General features: G+C 34.9%; 2 protein-coding genes across 2 annotated transcripts in view; both read left to right on the top strand.

Annotated features, from left to right (window-relative positions):
• LOC134651423 (circadian clock-controlled protein daywake-like) overlaps positions 1-19283 on the top strand; it is a 360230-nt gene that overhangs the window by 200693 nt on the left and 140254 nt on the right. The window lies entirely within an intron of this gene.
• LOC134651414 (uncharacterized) lies at positions 744-4335 on the top strand. The gene is made up of 5 exons (XM_063506518.1): positions 744-840; positions 2037-2262; positions 3084-3235; positions 3485-3646; positions 4154-4335. Exons 1-5 carry the CDS (start codon positions 744-746, stop codon positions 4327-4329), a joined length of 813 nt encoding a protein of 270 aa, XP_063362588.1. The 3' UTR covers positions 4330-4335.

The following is a 19283-nucleotide window of genomic DNA, read 5'->3' as shown; positions in this document are numbered from 1 at the left end:
CATAAGTATCATTAAAATTTCACCACACCAGGTCGTAAAGGCTCTCTTGATTCATTAAATTCGTAAAGCTTTTACAGTTTGTTTTTTCTACGCGTTGGTGTGGTGAAAGTGGTTGTGTTTCACTCGGTAGAAAAGTTTGTTTAACCCTCGTGCCCTGTACGGATATGATGGTCGTTCTTGTCTACGTGACAGCGTGATAAAACGGTGTCCGTCACTTTCTTTCCCACGGTGTTAAACAGTGACAGTTATTTTATCACGTGGATAAAGATGGATAAAGCTATCCATAATAGGCTGGCTGAAACCCTCGCAATAAAAGTAAATAAATAAGATTATTTTATTTCAGACAAATTCCATAGGTACACATTAAAATTAAAATGATGTACAAATAAAATAAAATAAAAATTTAATTACAAATGATAATTTAGTCACAAATAAATTTTACAGTTAAAAAACTAATTATTACTAGTTATTACACTTTAACATAGTCACAAAGATTTAAGCTTAAAGATTTAAAAAGTTTGCTTAGGCCTTAAACCAGAAAGATCACTCTATACACACTTCTACTTCACTGCATATGTTTTGTATTTGTGATTCAAATCTTGTAACCGATGACGTATATGGGTGGTATAGGTTAAATGTGGCTTGGCATCTTGTTACCACGGAACCCTAAAACTTGCCTCATATGGTAAACGATTGTAAAAAAAAATCTAGTGCTAGCAGGTATTTAAGGTTGAGGTTCCACAATGTGGCTTATTCTTATCACTGACTCTAGTATCAGAAACATGTTTGCCTTATTATTTACATTGTGTTCAGTGTTTTTGATTGGCGACGCCTCATTTGGTAATTATTAATAATTATTGGTAGTAATCACATGTTGAATTTTATAACAAAATCTAGTAAAATAGATAGCAAATGAGCAATTTATCACAATATTGTGGATATAAAAAAATATAAGGAAATAATGCAAAAATACAGCACCTGAAAGTTTCAAAGTTTTTTTTTTTACTTTCAAAAACGAAATAAGTAAGGATACCATTAGATACCTCACATTTTATCCAAAAAAAGATTGTATAGCAACTACTTATATACATAAACGCAATATTTTACCGACAAAAATGCAATTTTCTTGTTTTGTTACTTCAAGATGTGATCTCAGTGACCTTGACGTCACGTTCATATAGTGTTTTGTGCGGGGCGTTTCGCGAGTGAAGTACGCCGGTCGGACTTTGACTATCATTTCTGACTTTTGTATTGCTTTAACCTGACAGATCCCAGTGGCTCCAATAGGAGTTGGAATTGTATGGATTTGAGAGGTCCTGGGAAATGAGGGGTTAATGCAATGGTTCCCATATAGACATTTGATCCTAAAAACAAACCTGATTGATTGATACCATAAATGAAAATTTGTCATCTAGCCTATTATCTTTTAAAATATGCTATATACAATAGGCTACATGACTAATTTTCATTTATGACATCAATCGATCGGGTTTGTTTTTAGGATCAAATGTCTATATGGGACCCATTGCATTAAAGCAATACAAAAGTCAGAAATTATAGTCAAAGTCTGACAGTCGCACTTCACTCGCGAAACGCTCTGAACAAAAGGACAAGTGAACGTGACGTCAAGGTTCCTGAGATCCCATCTTGTAGTATGACTGTATGGACAAAAAGAAGAAAATTGCGTTTTTGTCCGCGAAATATTGCGTTTATGTATATAGTGGCTGTACAATATTTTTTTGTATAAAATGTAAGGAATCGAATAGTACCCTTACTTTTATCGTTTTTGGAAGTTAAAAAAAACTTAAATTTTGAAACTTTCAGGTCCTGTAGTTTTGTAACATTTCCGTATTTTATTTTAATATCCACATTATTGTGATAAATTGCTCATTTACTATCTATTTTACTAGATTTTGTTATAAAATTCAACATGTGTCATCAATGTCATCATCCCTATTACAGCTGTGGTTATAATTTTTCTTACAATTCCAATTTTATTGAAATTGATTCAAATCTTCATTTTTATTGTTTTATAGTTGGCTCGCTAAATAAATGCAGTATGAGCGACAGTGAGTGCCATAAAAAACTGTACCAGTCGGTTATATCAGATATTGGCAAAATCGGTGTGAAAGAATTGGGGATTCCCCCTGTAGACCCTTTGGAGCTGAAGAATGTGTCCGTTTCCATCCTAGGACTGCTTGATATCAGTTTGGAAGATGGAATAGTTAAAGGAGTAAAAGACTGCTTGCTAAATAACGTCACGTAAGTAATGATTTTTACTTTCCAGATGAGCCATAAAATGCAGGCAGCAGAAGTGGAGTAGGTACTTCGACAACTCACTCCTGCTGCTGATACTCGACATTTTCCGTCACCACGGTACCTCTGACAGTAAAACTTATTATTAAATTGTACAACGGGACTTAATCGCGTATCTAAGTTTTTAAGATTTACCTCCGACGTTTCGAGGACGGCGTTGTCCCCGTGGTCTCGGAGAAGACTGGCTTAAGTTGACATCAGCATCTTCTAACCGCGCGAGTTTTTCGAACTACCCGCACTTGGTCTTATTTATCCGCTTGAACGTTTTGCGCACTAGGAATGTCACTTTGTCGACACACAACACTAACGATATTCGATTTATCGACTGTCGATATTCGTTTACGCAATTTAATAATGTGTAAAAATCGTGAAAGTTTAAATCAGTGTTAGTAAAACTTATGTCTATTAATTTTTAATTACTATAACAGGGGCCTGTTTCTCAAAAGCTTGTAACTTGTAATACAAGCGGATGTCACTATTTGACAGCTTTCTACAACCCTCTCTAACAAAAGCTACCAACAACTGACATCGGCTTATATTATTTGTTGCCTGAAATAAAATTTTCATTGTTTATTTTATTTTATTATTACAAGGTACCAGCTTTTGAGAAACGGGCTCCAGATCAGACAAATAAAACGAACATCCTACTCTTCCAATAACAAATAAGAGTGCCCTAAATAACAAGACGTTTTTTAAAAGAATGTGTTGATTGTCATCGCTTTCGGTAACTTTTCGTAGTATAAGAAATCCTTAATTACATTTTCTAGGACCGACATTCCCAACGGACACTTTTACTTGGATATGACATGCGACATCACGGTAAAAGGACATTACAAAGCTTTTTCCTCCAGCCCCTTAATCAAGACATTATTGGGAGGAGAATTTATCCGCGCTGATGGAATGGGAAAAGTCAGAGTAGGTAAGTTATAAAATTGATTTTGATGATACTGATTTTGAGTCAAATATTGGTAGGTATTTTTTACCCAGAGCAAGGCGTAAAATATTGTAAATACGTACGAGTGGTAGTAAGTAATTCTTTAAATCCATTTCAATCCTCTACCCTTGCTTTCAGCTCTGGGGTCAAACAACTGCGTTTAAACAAACAATGTTTAGCTACGTATTGAACTATAAAACTACTTGTACTGAAAATGTTTTTTTTTTTTTTTAGAAAAACTTCACTTGAATTTGGACTTTGCAATCTATGCCTACAAGGCTGATGACGGGGAAATTTACTTGACATCGATTTACGATCAAACAAAATATGATTCTGAAATATTGGGGAAGCTGGTATTCGAAGGAAACAACATATTCATGGGAAAACAAGATATTAGTAAGTATTAATATTAATTTTAATAACAAAACATTCGTGATACCTACGTGAAGCGTTTTTAATAAGTACATTTAATATTAATGAAAAAAAAAACTAGAAATTCATATAAAAAAATCTCGTTGCAGATTTACCTATAATATTATTATGTATGTATATCACTAACACATTATAAAACAAAGTCCCCCGCCGCGTCTGTCTGTATGTATGTATGTTAGCGATAAACTCGAAAACTATTCTACGAATTTTCATGCGGTTTTCACACATCAATAGAATTATTCTCGAGGAAGGCTTAAAAAGTGTATAATTTGTTAAGGTTTTGTGTAACCCGAGCGTAGCCGGGGCGGGTCGCTAGTTTTGTAACTAAACCCAATGATCTCCCTTTTTAGTGGAATCTTTTATATATAAATTTACTCTCTATTAAATACATCATAGTATTCAAAATAAACCTTACCTGTTATTAAGCTTTACCACATGACTCAAGTTATTTATGTTTTAATATATTTCCAGGTGCTCTAGCCATCAGCTTACTTAATCAGGCCGGTAAGAGTATGGCACCATACTTTGGAAGAGCTTTTATGGAGAAATCTTTAGAATTTGTATACGCTTACTGTGGAAAATTTTTCGAAGTTGTACCAGCGAGATATTACATTAAAGAAGATCTTACTCCGTTCGTAAAACAATAATGTCATTGTCAAGTATTTCTTAAGATAGCATTGTATGGAAAATTATTTAAAGTCAGAAATATTTAACTTTTTTATTAGTTTGTAGCATTTCAGTTCATATCATTTTTACATCGTTCTTACTCAAAGTGTTTCATTTGTTTTGTTTTATGTTTAATGGCGGTAAGCTCATAACTTTCTTCTTTTAATAACGGGTTTATCTATTTTTTTTTCCTCTATTCCTTAGCCTTAAGTTAATTATAAGTTAGGTCACCACAAATCAGAGCTGCGGCTTAGCGTAGCATTACGCTGAGTGGGGGTCCTTTTTAACGTCTATCTCTTGTATGTATTTTATGTAATTAACTGGTTTGGTTTGACGTAAATAAATGTATTTTCTTCCTTTCTTTCTTTATTTCTTTCTTTCTAAATAATAATTTGTCGTTAAGTTGTCTCTTTCTTTATTAAGCCTTTTTAAATGTATTATTTCAACATGTACATGTATAAGTATATTTCAACGACAACAATGACCCACAATGGTTAGTAACATTGAGGTAAATAAAACTAAGCGATTTTAATAACAAAACTTCCGTGAGACACAGACATATTAAATATATTAAAAACGGGTCACTCAGTGTACTTTATGTCGAAAAACGCTCGACATGTCATACGTGAGTGACCCGTTTTTAATATATTTAATAAGCGATAGTGGAAGAGAATAGAACAGTACAGTAACGCAATCACCTAGTAAAGTTCATGACACAAGGGAAATGCCGCATAATATGCGAGTCATAATTAGGAAGAATAAGACAAATAGGCGCAACAATGAAATAAGACCATACTTTGTTTTTGCAAAATTTCGTTTAAAACATTACTTATAATAAGTTTTTTATACTTATAATAAGTTTTTTGGAACTGAAAATATAAGTATTTTAGTAAATGTTCCTACGTCATTGTATTTAGCAAAGTTACTAGTCTGAGCAAGTGCCGAGAAAAATTCTGCTCCGTGACGATGTTTTTAGCACTTTTTACTCAAATCCCTAATCCATACTTCCATACTAATATTATAATATACATGAGAAAGTTTGTCTGTCTATCTGTCACCTCTTCACGCTTAAACTGCTGAACCGATTCAGTTCAAATTTGGTATACTTGATTAGAGATAGTTTGAGTCCCGGGAAAGAAAATCTATCTCAGAAATCATCGCGTAATATAAAGGGATACGCGCGGGTATATAAAGGGATAGTATAATTTATCTTTTCGTAAAAAATAATGAAAAGGTTATGCATTTCTGATCAGTCAACAATAAATTTAGAGGGTGAAAAGAGGGTGGAAGTTTGTATGGGGAATTAATAAAAAGCAGACCCAATCTACTAACTACACTCAGACGAAGTCACGGGCAAAAGCTTGTATTAGAATATTATAAATGCGAAAGTAACTCTGTCTGTCTATGTCTGTTACCTGTTCACCCTTAAACCACTGAACCGATTTAGAAGAAATTTGGTTGTCCGGACATAGGGTTATTTAATATCAATCATCATCATCAATTCATCATCATCATTCCATACAGACGAAATTGCAGGCAGAAGCTAGTATGATATAAACTAAATGAATAGTTATATCTTATTTATCTTCACAACTAAAATCTCCACTGACAATAATACTAAGTATAGGTCAAAGGCTACAAAGGTATAGGCTTTCATAGCGCACAAATATAAACTAACTGTTATTATGCAGAATCAAAGCGTGGCATATCAAGACAAAAAAAATGGATTAGGTTAGCTAACCATTTCTATACAACCCTCTTGTAACTTTTCTATTAAAAATGTCGCTCAAAGTTTTCACGCTGTGATGCCAGTTGCCATCATACGCCTGGGGAATTCTTTACAGACCGATAATGAGTACCTGACTGTTACTGTCATCGCTTACCAAGCGAATAGCTTCATGGAAACCAGTGTATGACAAGTGCAAGCACATAGTTATCTACCGTAAACTCAGGTAAATAGTCCTTAAGTACAACCACAGGTACAACTATGGTCCAGTTTTTTTACGTTAATTCTTAACGAGCCTTTATGGTTTGATTAGATTTTTGTTAATTTAGGTTTTTCTCGACGTTTTCTCTCCAGTAGGCTTATTTAGCACGGGAGCGCCTCGACGCTATCTCGCCCGCGAGATCGACTACCCGTCCCTCTCTAATTAATACAGTTAGAACAAGACGGGTAATCAATATTGTAATAGTTTTTCTGCTAATTGGGGCACAGACGAATCCAACACATCAGAAATCACTAAAATCTATATTACAAGACACATTAAATATTACATTGCCAGATGGATCCACAATTCCACACCTGTGCCAGACTGGTATGTTGGTCTAATTACTCTCTAACCTTAGTACGTTAACATGGCTTAGTACCCATGGACCCTTGCTCGAAGCTGATTTAGTATTTAAGGAAGCTAACGATATTTTAAACGATAATAAACTCTAGTGAGCCTAACTCGATACCTAATATATTGCTTTTGAGCTTCTAATTCTAACCAATTAGCAAGTTCTGTTAGTTTATGGATGAACTTGAAGTTAAAGTTTGCCTATGGAAGGCACCCATCAATGGAATGTACGAGTAACTTTATCCAAGTCAAAATATAATAATATATAATTAGACTCAGTTGTAAATGACTCTACTTTGTATGCCCTGTTGCCATTGAGAAACATCGGAAACGAGCGATCCCTATATATCACAAGTTACCACCCGTGAACAGTTAATTGGTGAGACGTTAATTAGAGCGTTCACCGATCTATGAGATAAATAGATACGTACCTAATACGGAGCAAGCTGAAATCCTACATAAGTACCAACAAGTGAATAAAAGATATAAGAATGTGAAAAGAAACAATATTTTGTTGTTGAAAAATATACAGAAAATGAATTATGCTAATACATATATAATCATCAGGAACTTGCAATGTATAGGTACAGGCCGATTGCCGAACGGTAAGTAGAAGTACCTAATGGCTTTCAGTAAGCCCAAAGTCATAGTGCGAAAGAAGAGACCTGATTTGGGCGTACGCACGTTGCCCCACCCTGCTGTCTGATCCGAAGTTAAGAATTTTTAAAATTTGACCCAAGATTTATAAGTTTATTTACTTCTACCCCATCCCTTAACAAATTCTGGGTAATTCTGGGTACGCCCATTCAGGCCGCCTGAAGCAGATTGTGGATACAGCCCGAATAAAAAAAATACTTATGAGAAAATCTTACACGAAGCGACCCACCTATTCTTAAAGATAATACGTCCGCCAATTGTATTTTTTTTTGTTTTTTGTGCAATTAGTTTAAATAAATAAATAAACAATATGACTGACATCATTTAGATATCATTTTGATCTCACAATGTAAGTTTAAATTGGCCTCCTAGGATCTGATCACAGATCGTTCATAAGTATGCCAATGTTCATCTTCTTCTTGATCATAGCTCGAAGGACAGACAACATGGCTACGTTACATAGCTTACCTTCTATAGATTCCGCATATTTTAAAGAGGAGGCTAACACAAAATTGTAGTTTTAAATATTTGAGTGCTGCAATAGTCTGAATGTTACCTTTATAAGGCCACTAATAGATTGGGGATTGTATTTGTGCTGAAATAAATTATTTGAATATACCTACTAATATGAAATGATCGTATTTACAGGAAGCAAGCATTATATGTATTTGTATTATATTAAATATTTACTGTATAAAATATACAAATATGGCACATAACAGTCAGTAGGTACAAAGGCAAATTTATCCCTTTTTAAGGATCTCTTTCAGTTAACCTTTGAGTAGATATGATATGATAATTTAAGAAGAACGGCAGATAGAACGGTAGTTACTGCGAGTAGATAAGTACATTACTATACACATATAGTGAGTTGCGAAATTGCATGGAGAAATAAGAATGAATTCATTGATAAAGTATCCATGCACTTTTGCAGCTGATGGTACAACAGACTAGGGAAAAGTGAGAGAATAATATTAAAGGTATGCTTCATCTACTGGGCACAATCTGTCTTGCGCCTACGCAGCGCAGTGATTCACTATTGTACGATCGGTGAAACTTTCATTCGCAACGCCGGTCAAGGTCGACGGCCGAATATGTAAACAAAAATCGTAATAAACGTAGTTTACGATGTCTCTCATCATTAAGCTTGCTGTACGTCGAATTATTATAAAAAATATAGGGCAAACCTTGGCTTATCAGTGATACTTAGTAATTCATAATGCGTTGTTGTTATGTGTTGATGCTTTTTTTTTTATGTTATCTTACGCTGAGCTTACAATGCTGAATGAAATGTAAGCATTTTATTTAAATTGCTGCCAACCCCATTTGCAAGCATCAAAACTGACAGCTGTCAACGATTTTATAGCTCGCATTTCCTCATGGTGAGAATTGTGTAAGATTCTAACGGAGTATCACCGAATTACCAAGTATCAGCAAACCTTGGCTTATCTTACCTACAGCAGACACGTTATTCGACTTTGTTATGCCCGGGCCACACTAACGCCGGGAAACGCCTTTGATTATCGCGATATTCGCGATAATTTCACCATTAGTGTGGCCCCGGCATTAACAATACTGCAGTTCTAACGAAATCATTCTGGGTAGGTCTAGTCACGAATGCTTTGAGGCAGACTCGGAGTTTAATGGTAAGATTGGTAAGTGACTTCAGGAGTGGCACTCGAACTACAAAATATAGATACTGATTGGATATAAAGTGACATAAAGTCTATTTTTTTATTCGGTAGACTGAAATGACAGTTAATAGTATGGACATGAAATGTCATTTCATACTATTAACTGTCATTTCAGTCTACCGAATAAAAAAATAGACTTTAGGAGACAATATTATCGGGGTATATATATTGGCCTCGATATCCAAACGGATATAAGAAACTAGTAATTCCGAGTAACATATGCTCATTTGCGTAAGCAGACCAGGGCCCTTATTCGACATGTACAACTGTCAGATTTCGCGTCATTTGAAATTCAACTGCTGAAGTTCATTTGAAGTTCATCAAGTGCTGAAGTTCATTTGGTACAAACAATAATTTAACAAAAAACAACTTTGTTTTATTATTACTTTAAGGTTTATAATGGTTTGGTTTGGTTGTCACCTAACTGTGGATTGCTAATGTCAAATTTTGACAAGTAATGATTCCAAAGGTAGACTTGGTTCTCTATGACCTTCGGCACCATCTTGGAGTTTTTGACGTGCGAAAGGGTAATTTATAGCAAAGAGTAAAACTTTTTTTTTTCAGTACGTAAGTTTACATGAATTAATGACATCTTGTGAGCGATAGACCAACGAATGCGCTGTAGGCGATGCGGCGGCGAGTAGTGGAACTTACGTGACAATTTCCATCAATCAAAAAGGGACTACATTGCTGATGGTCGATAAAGGCTATTAATAATTGAATTTTAACAGCAAGAATGCCTTATTGACAAGCGATCTTTTTGTTGAACCCACACCTACACGTCAAATAATGCTTGCTCCACACATTCTCTTATAAACGCTCAAAATTGTAAAAAAAATTAAACAATTTACTCATCACCTCTCTCAACTCAAGCTGCCTATTTCTAATCCACGTTAACAAACCACAAGTTGTACCTTAACACATTTCGTAAACCATATATTCAGAAAAGTCCGTATTTTATTTCTAAGTGGAACATGAATATAGCTGGTCAAGCAGATCTTGACAGTAAAAAAGGCGCGAAATTCAAATTTTCTATGGGACGATATCCCTTCGCGCCTACATTTTTCAAATTTGCCGCCTTTTCTACTGACAAGATCTGCTTGACCAGCTATAGCTTGTATTACCTTTTTGGCATAAAAATAATCTAAATTAGTCAAAATATTTTGACTAAATATTGCACTACTACTACCTACTATATAGGTACCTACCTTAGTAACTTGGTAACTTTGTGTCACCAACTATTCTGATGCTACCTACAAAGAGCATCAAAATAGTTGGTGACTGACAGGTCAGGCTCCGGTCTTGGTAAGTAATGTAGCCAAATACTGGTAAGTAATATAGTCATAAGACCTACTGTATTTGGCTATATTACTTACCAAGACCTAAAAGTACCTATTGTTTAATATGTATCTACACAGAGATGATTTTTAATTAAAGGAAATTAAATACATATATGTTATTCAACTACAAATAAAAAAATTAGATCTATACTTGGTCAACCAGAACTTGACAGTAGAAAAAGGCGGCAAATTTGAAAAATGTAGTTGTAGGCGCGAAGGGATATCGTCCCATAGAAAATTTGAATTACGCGCCTTTTTTGACTGACAAGATTTGGTTGACCAGCTATATTTCAGTTTACACATTTTTTTTTCGTTTAATTTTAATAAAACATTAAAGTTTTTAAGCATTAAACTTTATTTAATTTTCTTCACTATAGATTATTTTCTGATATTCAAGTAGGTATGGTGTTTCAGGTTGGTAACAGGAAATAAGAAAACCACGCTGGTGGTCCACATCTGTAAGTTTAAATATGAAACATGATAAAAACACTTAAATTAAAAACTTAATGTCTTCCCAGCTTTGCTCGAAAACATATAAAAACTCAAAAATGCGCGTTTTCCCAGATATAAAACCTAGCTAGATCGATTTTGCGCCCCCGAAAACCCCCATATAGCAAATTTCATCTAAATCGTTAGAGTCGTTCCCGAGATCCCCGAAATATATATACATATAAATAAATAAATAAATATACAAGAATTGCTCGTTTAAAGGTATAAGATATATATTATTAAAAACTTATAAATAAATTATTTGCCCTAAATCGTGGTGACCTACCAAGTGCGGTAGGGTGCCCAGAAAGGCTGCAGGGCCTGCAGGCTGACCGCTTGCCCCGCTGGATAACAATGCTGATCCGCATCATCAGAAGCATACAGATATAAAGCGCTTTGACAGCTCCTCATAGAGGCAACGCGCGCTAGGCCGCACGCCATAAATCTAAGCTAAAGTCTTAAATTCGAGATCATGAACATGAAATATTTGTTCGCTATAATAGTAAAATCATAGGTCTAATACCTATGATTTTAATATTATAGCGAAAAGTTAGCAGGAGACGGCCGTGCCGTGGTCGTGGTAGGTACAGCATGCGTGGACCAGACAAGCAAACCCTGAATTATTTACCTACCTATTTTACTATACCTTTGTTCACCATTGTGTTCACCTATGTATATTTACTCTTCTTTCCAAGATAATCATTTTTTTTTTCAAGATGTAACCCGTATAATCGGGCTGTATAATTTGCCTCAATTTTTTTACACAATGTTGTATGTAATTTTAATTCGATAATTAATGATGTTTTACATATTTATCATATACTATTTTTCCAATTTTTCTTGTATATTACGTTGTTTATTTCGATTGACGTGTTTATTATTTTCGTTACTATGACAGCGGTTTTTTTTTTGGCATTTAGCCAGTGTCATGTCGATATAAAACACTTTAAAAATGCAACGGAAAGGTTGAGTCCTCCATACAATGACATTATTATAACTCAAACAAGAACCATCCAAAGGGGAATGGGGGAAATTGCGATAGGTATTTGCTTCTCTATCACTCTTGCATATCCGAGCGAAATTTAATGGTGGCACATAACGAAATTGGTTTCGCGGAAGGAAACCGCCTTTATTCATCAATGTTATATTTATTAGGAACAAACGTTGACTGCCGACTGTCCTATATATTACACTACTCTTTGCTGCCGACTTCTAGCGCTGGCGGTACACCGCGAAAATCAGTAAAATGCTGCAAATGGTGTTAAAGGTCTGAAAATCGGTACGATTGATCTTTAGGACATTTGAAACAATTTGACCCGAAGCGCCAACAATTAAAAAAAAACGAGAGGAGTTATGACGTCATGTTTCTTTTGTATGAAAAAAAAAAATTAGAAACCTATCGTGTGTGGTATTCAACGAAAGGGCTTTCTGAGCCAATGCTAAAAATATATCACATCGTTACATTTCAGTCATTTTGTTTAAATTATAATAAAAATAGTTTTCAAAACATACCAAGTTTGGGCTTCTCCAGATACAATACCGTTAATTTTTTTTTGTAAAATATACCTCAAATTATCCGCAATATCCTCATATCTAACCCTAATAAAGCAATTTTGAAATTATTTACATTTAATTTTTTTTTTAATTTTTCAATTTTACAAAGTGTAATAATAGCCCTGCCGAATATAATGTCCGAATATTATGTCCGAATGAATAAATACGAGTAATAATGTCATTCGGGTAAAATAAGAGTATTGAAACTTGGTTTTTCTACTCCCGTACTTTTATTTGTCATTTAAAGGGTCGTGCACACACCTTTAAACCCCCTATAGTTCTTATCTTATAGTTAGCAGTATCTTTTTGGCACTTTTACGATACTTCGTGTAATCACCACTTAAAAAATATTGTATGGAATACATTGTTGCCAACCTAATTTTAATTGTCATTTCTGACAGACGAGTGAACCATAGACATGTTTTGGTTACTGGTACGATTTTTTTTTTCATCTTTATAGGGCTGTATCTCCTAAACCGTGCGTCGTAGAGCAAAAATAATCAAATTTTCGTTCCCCTTTAAGAAATCCCTAAGTAAGATTTAAAAAACAAAAAAAGAAAAAAAAGGAAGAGAAATATTTACAGGGCTGTATCTCCTAAACCGTGCGTCGTAGCGCAAAAGTAATAAAATTTTCGTTCCCCTTAAAAGTCCCACCCACTGAACAACCTATCACATTAGGACATGAAACAATCATCATCATCCATTTTTATTATTATTTCATTGCATTTCAAAGTAAGCGCTTGGTCGTAGAAAAAGTATTGTATGCAACGTTGTTTAACTTTCAAAAAATACTCGTGGCGTCTTTATTAAATTTACTTACTCACGCCACTCGCCTTTTTTGACCTCTCTTAAACAACGGTTGCATAAAATACTACTGCATGTTCCTTTGGTAATATCTAAGCTTTAAGTAAGAAAAAGTTCTAATGAGTGGGGGTGGAGAACTCGGGAGAGGGGGGGCGTTAAAGGTGAGTTTTTTCAGTTAATTCTTTCTTAATTCTTACATAGACAATTTTTACTACGACTTATAGATTCCGAGATATAAGCGACTTTCTGAAAAAAACGTTATATATTAATTTTATGCTTTCTTTTTAAATATTTAATTGAGAGATTCATAATCACACTTTGTAAAACTGAAAAATTAAAAAAAAAACCTAAATGTAAATAATTTCAAAATTGCTTTATTAGGATTAGATATGAGGATATTAGCGTATAAAATTTGAGGTATATTTTACAAAACATTTTTTAACGGTATTGTATCTGGAGAAACCCAAACTTGGTATGTTTTGAAAATTATTTATTGTATTATTTAAAAAAAAAAAACTGAAATGTAATGATGTGATATATTTTTGGAATCGGCTCAGAAAGCCCTTTCGTTTAATACCACACACGATAGGTACAATATTTTTTTAAATTCCATAAAAAAAAAGATGACGTCATAACTCCTCTCGTTTTTTTTATTTGTTGGTGCTTCAGGTCAAATTGTTTCAAATGTTCGTATCGATTTTCATACCTTTAACATCATTTGCAGCATTTTACTGAATTTCTCGGTGTACCGCCAGCGCTATATATATTATACTACTCTTTGCCTTTTCTTTAAACTTTTTTTTGACAAGTTTTCACAGACGATTAAAAATTTGACATTGATACATCAAGGCGGTTTGTTTACAAAGGGGCCTACCGGGAAGTGCGAAAATCGAAACTCAGCTATTTGCCTCTTTATCGCTCGAATATGCAAGAGTGATTGAGAGGTTAGATAACAAAATTTCGAATTTCTGACTGTATTTTTCTTTAAATATTTTCAAATACAATTAAGTTGCGTTGTTTTATCACAAAGTTAAAAAGACTTAAAAGACTACTGTCTGTATCATCACCATCAGATCAGCTCGATGGTACCATAAAAATATTGTATTGTCACCCATATTCATGAATCTAGTATTAAACTGGATTGGGCATGAGTGGTGGGGATAACTGACAGAACGGGATAGACTTATGTATCTTTCAGTAGGAGTAGCAGCGAAAGCGCTATTATTGTTTGTCCTTGTCACAGTCTCACATTTTTTTTTATTCCTCACCGTAAATTAGCATGGATGATTGGTCGAATTTATTTGTTGCCCACCATAACAAATAAATTCTACCTATCATAGCGTCGCATTGCGTATGTTTTGTCCCTCACGGAGGCACGCGTAGACCACTTCTATAGGATGCTACCTTCTATGCCCATATTACATATTATGTACTTATGTAAATTTTCAGCTTCATTGAACACCCGGGAAGTGGTTCAAATTTAATTTGCATGATTTGATTGGAACCGGGACAGATGAAACTAACTAAAAGCTTGTAAAAATGTGGCTTTCCAATTTCTATTGCAACTTCAGATGAAAACGTCCTTATTGAAGCATAAGGACCCTTATTTTATGGAAAGCCACATACAACAACCAATTCGAGGCTACTAGGCGGCAAAATACGACTCAATACGAGTAGGTAGGTCAAATAAGAGTAATAAAATACGGATTTATATTTGGCCAAATATTCTTTATTGTGACAAAGTTATTCTTCCTCGCGTTATCCCGATTTTGCCACGGATCATGAGAACCTATGGTTCGCTTGACAATTAATCCCAAGAATTGGCGTAGGCACTAGTTTTTCCGAAAGCAACTGCCATCTGACCTTCCAACCCAGAGGGTAAACTAGGCCTTATTGGGATCTGTTAGGCTGTTAAAGTTTAAAGTTAGCTACTCGTAAGTCTCGTAACACAACATATAAGTTTCACATTATAACAAAAATTACTTACATATATATTATGTACCTAAACATATTACTTTTCTAAAAAAAGGACTGAAATCTAGTGCTGCGAAGAAACGGTATTTTTGTTCGGCTTTTTTGTTGCTATTTTGGCATATGGATACATGGTAGAAGAAGTAAGTGTATGGAATCCTCCTCCATTTTGCGTGGTCCGACGCACCTGGCCGGGTTTTCGCGATTTTCCGTCAATGTTCAATACCTTATTTCTTACGAACACCTAAAATAATAAGTTTAAAATTAATCTCAATGTCTCCAGTTTGCTGTTCATTCAAACTGACAAAATCCAAATTTCTGAGGCAATATACGACCGCTGTCTTATATAAGCCATTAAATATCAACATGAATAACCCCACGTTGCGTTGTTATAAATTTAATTAAATAAATAATTATTTTATTATTTAATTTATATCAACTAATTAGGCATAGCGTCCAATTTAGAATATGGCACAGGCACTAGTTCTTACGAATTTTACCTTAATTTATTAATCAAAGGACCTGAGGTAAAAGTGAGAAGAGGTTGATATGCAGATGCAACCAGCTAGTCGCCGACGCTCCGCTTCCCCCGGGATTAGCCTTTAAGCCTGCACCTAACAGACTGGCTCATAGGGGGCTATGAGCTCGCCGTTGCGTCAATTTTCATTTTTAGAAAAAAAAAACTAGTAAAAAAACTACTAACAACACAATAAATGCTTATTTTGCCGCATTATTCACTATCTCTCCCTGTTTCACTGCCATCTAACCCAGAGGACAAAAATATAGCTTATTGTGGCTACTCCGTCTTCCTCATGACTCATGATATTTTACTTCACCATAAAGTAATTGGTGTAATATCAAATGATATTTTTCGCACAAGTTACAAGAAGTTCATTGCTAAGAACCACGACGATTGGTTTAAAATTTAAACTTTATATATAATTTGTTACCTAGTAATTATAATAAATCTGTTTTCTTTTTGACATTTAGTGGTATATGTATTGCTGTATGTTTATTGTCAAGTTTTTTTTAATTCTGGACAATTGTCATATATTCGTTTTCATGATAGATCTACACCAACGCAACTGCATGTCATGTTCTTGCGGTTTATTTTTATAACGCCAAGATCAAAATTTGACTGTTAACTCCATCTTGCGTCGAGTAGAGGAATCAAAAAACTATAGAAAATAGAAATGCAGTTTACTCTATGCCATAGAATCCCCTTTTAAATGTCATAAATCCAAACATGGCGGCCATACCAATAGACAATCAAGTCTAGCGATGAAATGATTTGTTTACATGAGATTCACTGACAGATAATGATCTTTACCTATTCGACAACCCACGATAGTTCAGATTCAAATGAACTTCAACATGCGACGTCAAAATTGGCATGTCGAATAAGGCCCCAGGGATATTATCGCAATTGCTTATCGAACCCAAACGAATTGTACATTCAATGGCATTAATTATTATAAAGTCGCCTTATGATAATGCAATAATTTCTATGTACTTAAGTATAAATATTTCCATGGAGATCACAACAGGGTAATAGTAGTTTATGCAACAGTGATATAATAAGGGTTCTTAAAATTCAAGGGTCGAAGTTACAAAACGAGACGTAGTCGAGTTTTGTAAAAAAAGACCCGAGAATTTTAAGAACCAATTATGAGCTGTTGCATACATTACTTTTTCTATGACAGCTGCAGCAAAAAAAAAAAAAAAGTTATTATTAAAAAAAAAGAGTTATTATTAAAAAAAAGAGTTATTATTTAAAAAAAAAGAGTTATTATTTAAAAAAAATTGAGTTATTATTAAAAAAAAAAAAGAGTTATTATTGTAAATGAAAACATACCTCTTTCAATCAAGATGATCGGAACTTGTATCTTTAAAAAAAATAAAGCAGTTGTATTATACTCATAAGATGACTGCTAGCAGTCATCTTATGAGCCTATAGACAAAGCATTCAAATGACATTGCTTTAGATATCACTGTCAGTCATTTAATTGACACATTTAAGTGCTGGAGTAGAAAAAAGTTATTTTTGCACTTTAATTAAACATTTCGCTCGATTTTAACAGACACGTTCGCAGAATCTTGACATAAACTTCAAATAAAACCAAGTGAAACAAAGTAGGTAGGGTTTTAAAAGCCACTAGGTACTTAGTTTGTACTTATTTGACTCTTGGATTTGAGTTTCGTATGTAATCGAACATGACTAGACTCTGGTTTACGTGAGCGATTGACTCGTCTACGCTGTATGAGCAACTGTAATACCGCTAGACTGACATCGCTAGAGATGGGTAGTGGGTATATACCCTGAAATTACCCAGATTTTTCCTAATTTACCCGTTAACCTCGAAGGTGGTTTGAAAGTATTTAGGTATACATAAATAAATAACATTTTAATATAATAACAACTAGAGATGCAAGGGATAGTAGTTTGGCCGGATACCGGATATCCGGCCTGTACACTGGCCGAATATCCGGTATCCGGCCGCCGGATATTCGGCCGGCGGTACTATACCTATATTTTGAGTTTTGCAGGTGCGCGTCGTGCAGGTTTCGACCTGTTTCGTAATGAACGTTCGCGCGGACACATTTCTAGGATCGTAACGAGTTTTATCATGTCATTACGTATCACAATTTGCCTTTGATGGATTTCCAATATTAAAGACAAATAACTCGTTTTTTTAATGATCATCAAACTTAATTAAAATTGTTTTATTAAAGAAAATATTAAGTTAATATTGTTTTAAAAGAATATACCTACTGATTCGATTATGACCGTGACTGTTTTTTAGATTCCATTTTTTACCCCAAACTGTGTTAATTTAACTATCCGTTATCCGGCCGGATACTAAAATAACGGCCGGATAGGCCGGATACCGGATAGGAGCAAACGATGGATAATAAATATAATAATTAAATAAAATATCAACGTAGGGCAGCTTGTGGCGAGATATTGGAGTGTAGCGACCACACGTGCCCGAGTGCTTTGCCTATGTTTGTGACACCTCTACCCTTACCCTCAGGGTCTTTAAGCCATCCAAGATTCCATCAAGTCTGAATAGTTCTTACAGCCTGGTGGGTGCTGAGCGCCTACCGCGAACCACGTTCGACGTGTTGCCTCTCTGTCGCACTTGTAAATTCGTACGTAAGTGTGACAGGGAGGTAACACGTCGAACGTGGTTCGCGGTAGGCCCTCTGCCTCTGCGTGCGTCCCATGACACGGACGTACGAACCCCTTTACTACGATTACTTTAGCAATGTCAAACTGACATATTCGATAACGTCTGCGTAACTTACTTTCTATACATCTCGCTCGCACTTATATGCGAGTACGAGCGAGATGCATAGAAGTACGTTACGCACACGCTAACATAATATGTCAGTGTCTGGTGGTAGCCGTAGGGCAAATCGGTGATACTTGGTAATTCGGTGATGATGCGTTGTTATCTTACGCTGAGCTTACAATGCTGAAATGTAAGCAATTAAATCGCTGCCAACCCAATTGCAAGCATCAAAACTAACAGCTGCCAACAATTTTATAGCTCGCATTTCCTCATGGTGAGAACTGTGTAAGATTATAACGCAGTATCACCGAATTACCAAGTATCACCGATAAGCCAAGGTTTGCCCAGGTTAAGCACTCTATGCATTGACGCTCGGCGTCGGAAAAATATTACACAGCTGTCAAGTATCAGGTAAGTATTGTGTCCCACTCAGCGTCATGATCAAAGCAAACCTACCCAATATCCATCTCTAGCCAGCACGCATCATCCGACCGATCTGGCCGACCGACCAATGACTGCATAGGCGTGCACACAAATAATCGGTCATGGAACACTGATTGGGAACGGACTTGCCTGACCGATTTATACAATATTTGTACGAAGAATACAATTTGTTTCGTATGGTGTACAAGCTTCCTCGTGGCGCCATTTGTTTTACTTCGTCAAAATTAAATTACAAATTACATTGTACTGTAGGTACATTTTACTATGGGCAGATGATACAATATCCTGTACCCTTTTACAATATATTTCGTGTTGAAAAGTAAACATGCCTCTTTAATATTTTAAAG

Source organism: Cydia amplana, chromosome 10 (assembly GCF_948474715.1).
Source record: "Cydia amplana chromosome 10, ilCydAmpl1.1, whole genome shotgun sequence".
In the NCBI taxonomy this organism is placed as follows: domain Eukaryota; kingdom Metazoa; phylum Arthropoda; class Insecta; order Lepidoptera; family Tortricidae; genus Cydia; species Cydia amplana.
Note: the sequence above shows the minus strand (reverse complement) of the source record. Positions and strands in the feature narration are given on the sequence as shown.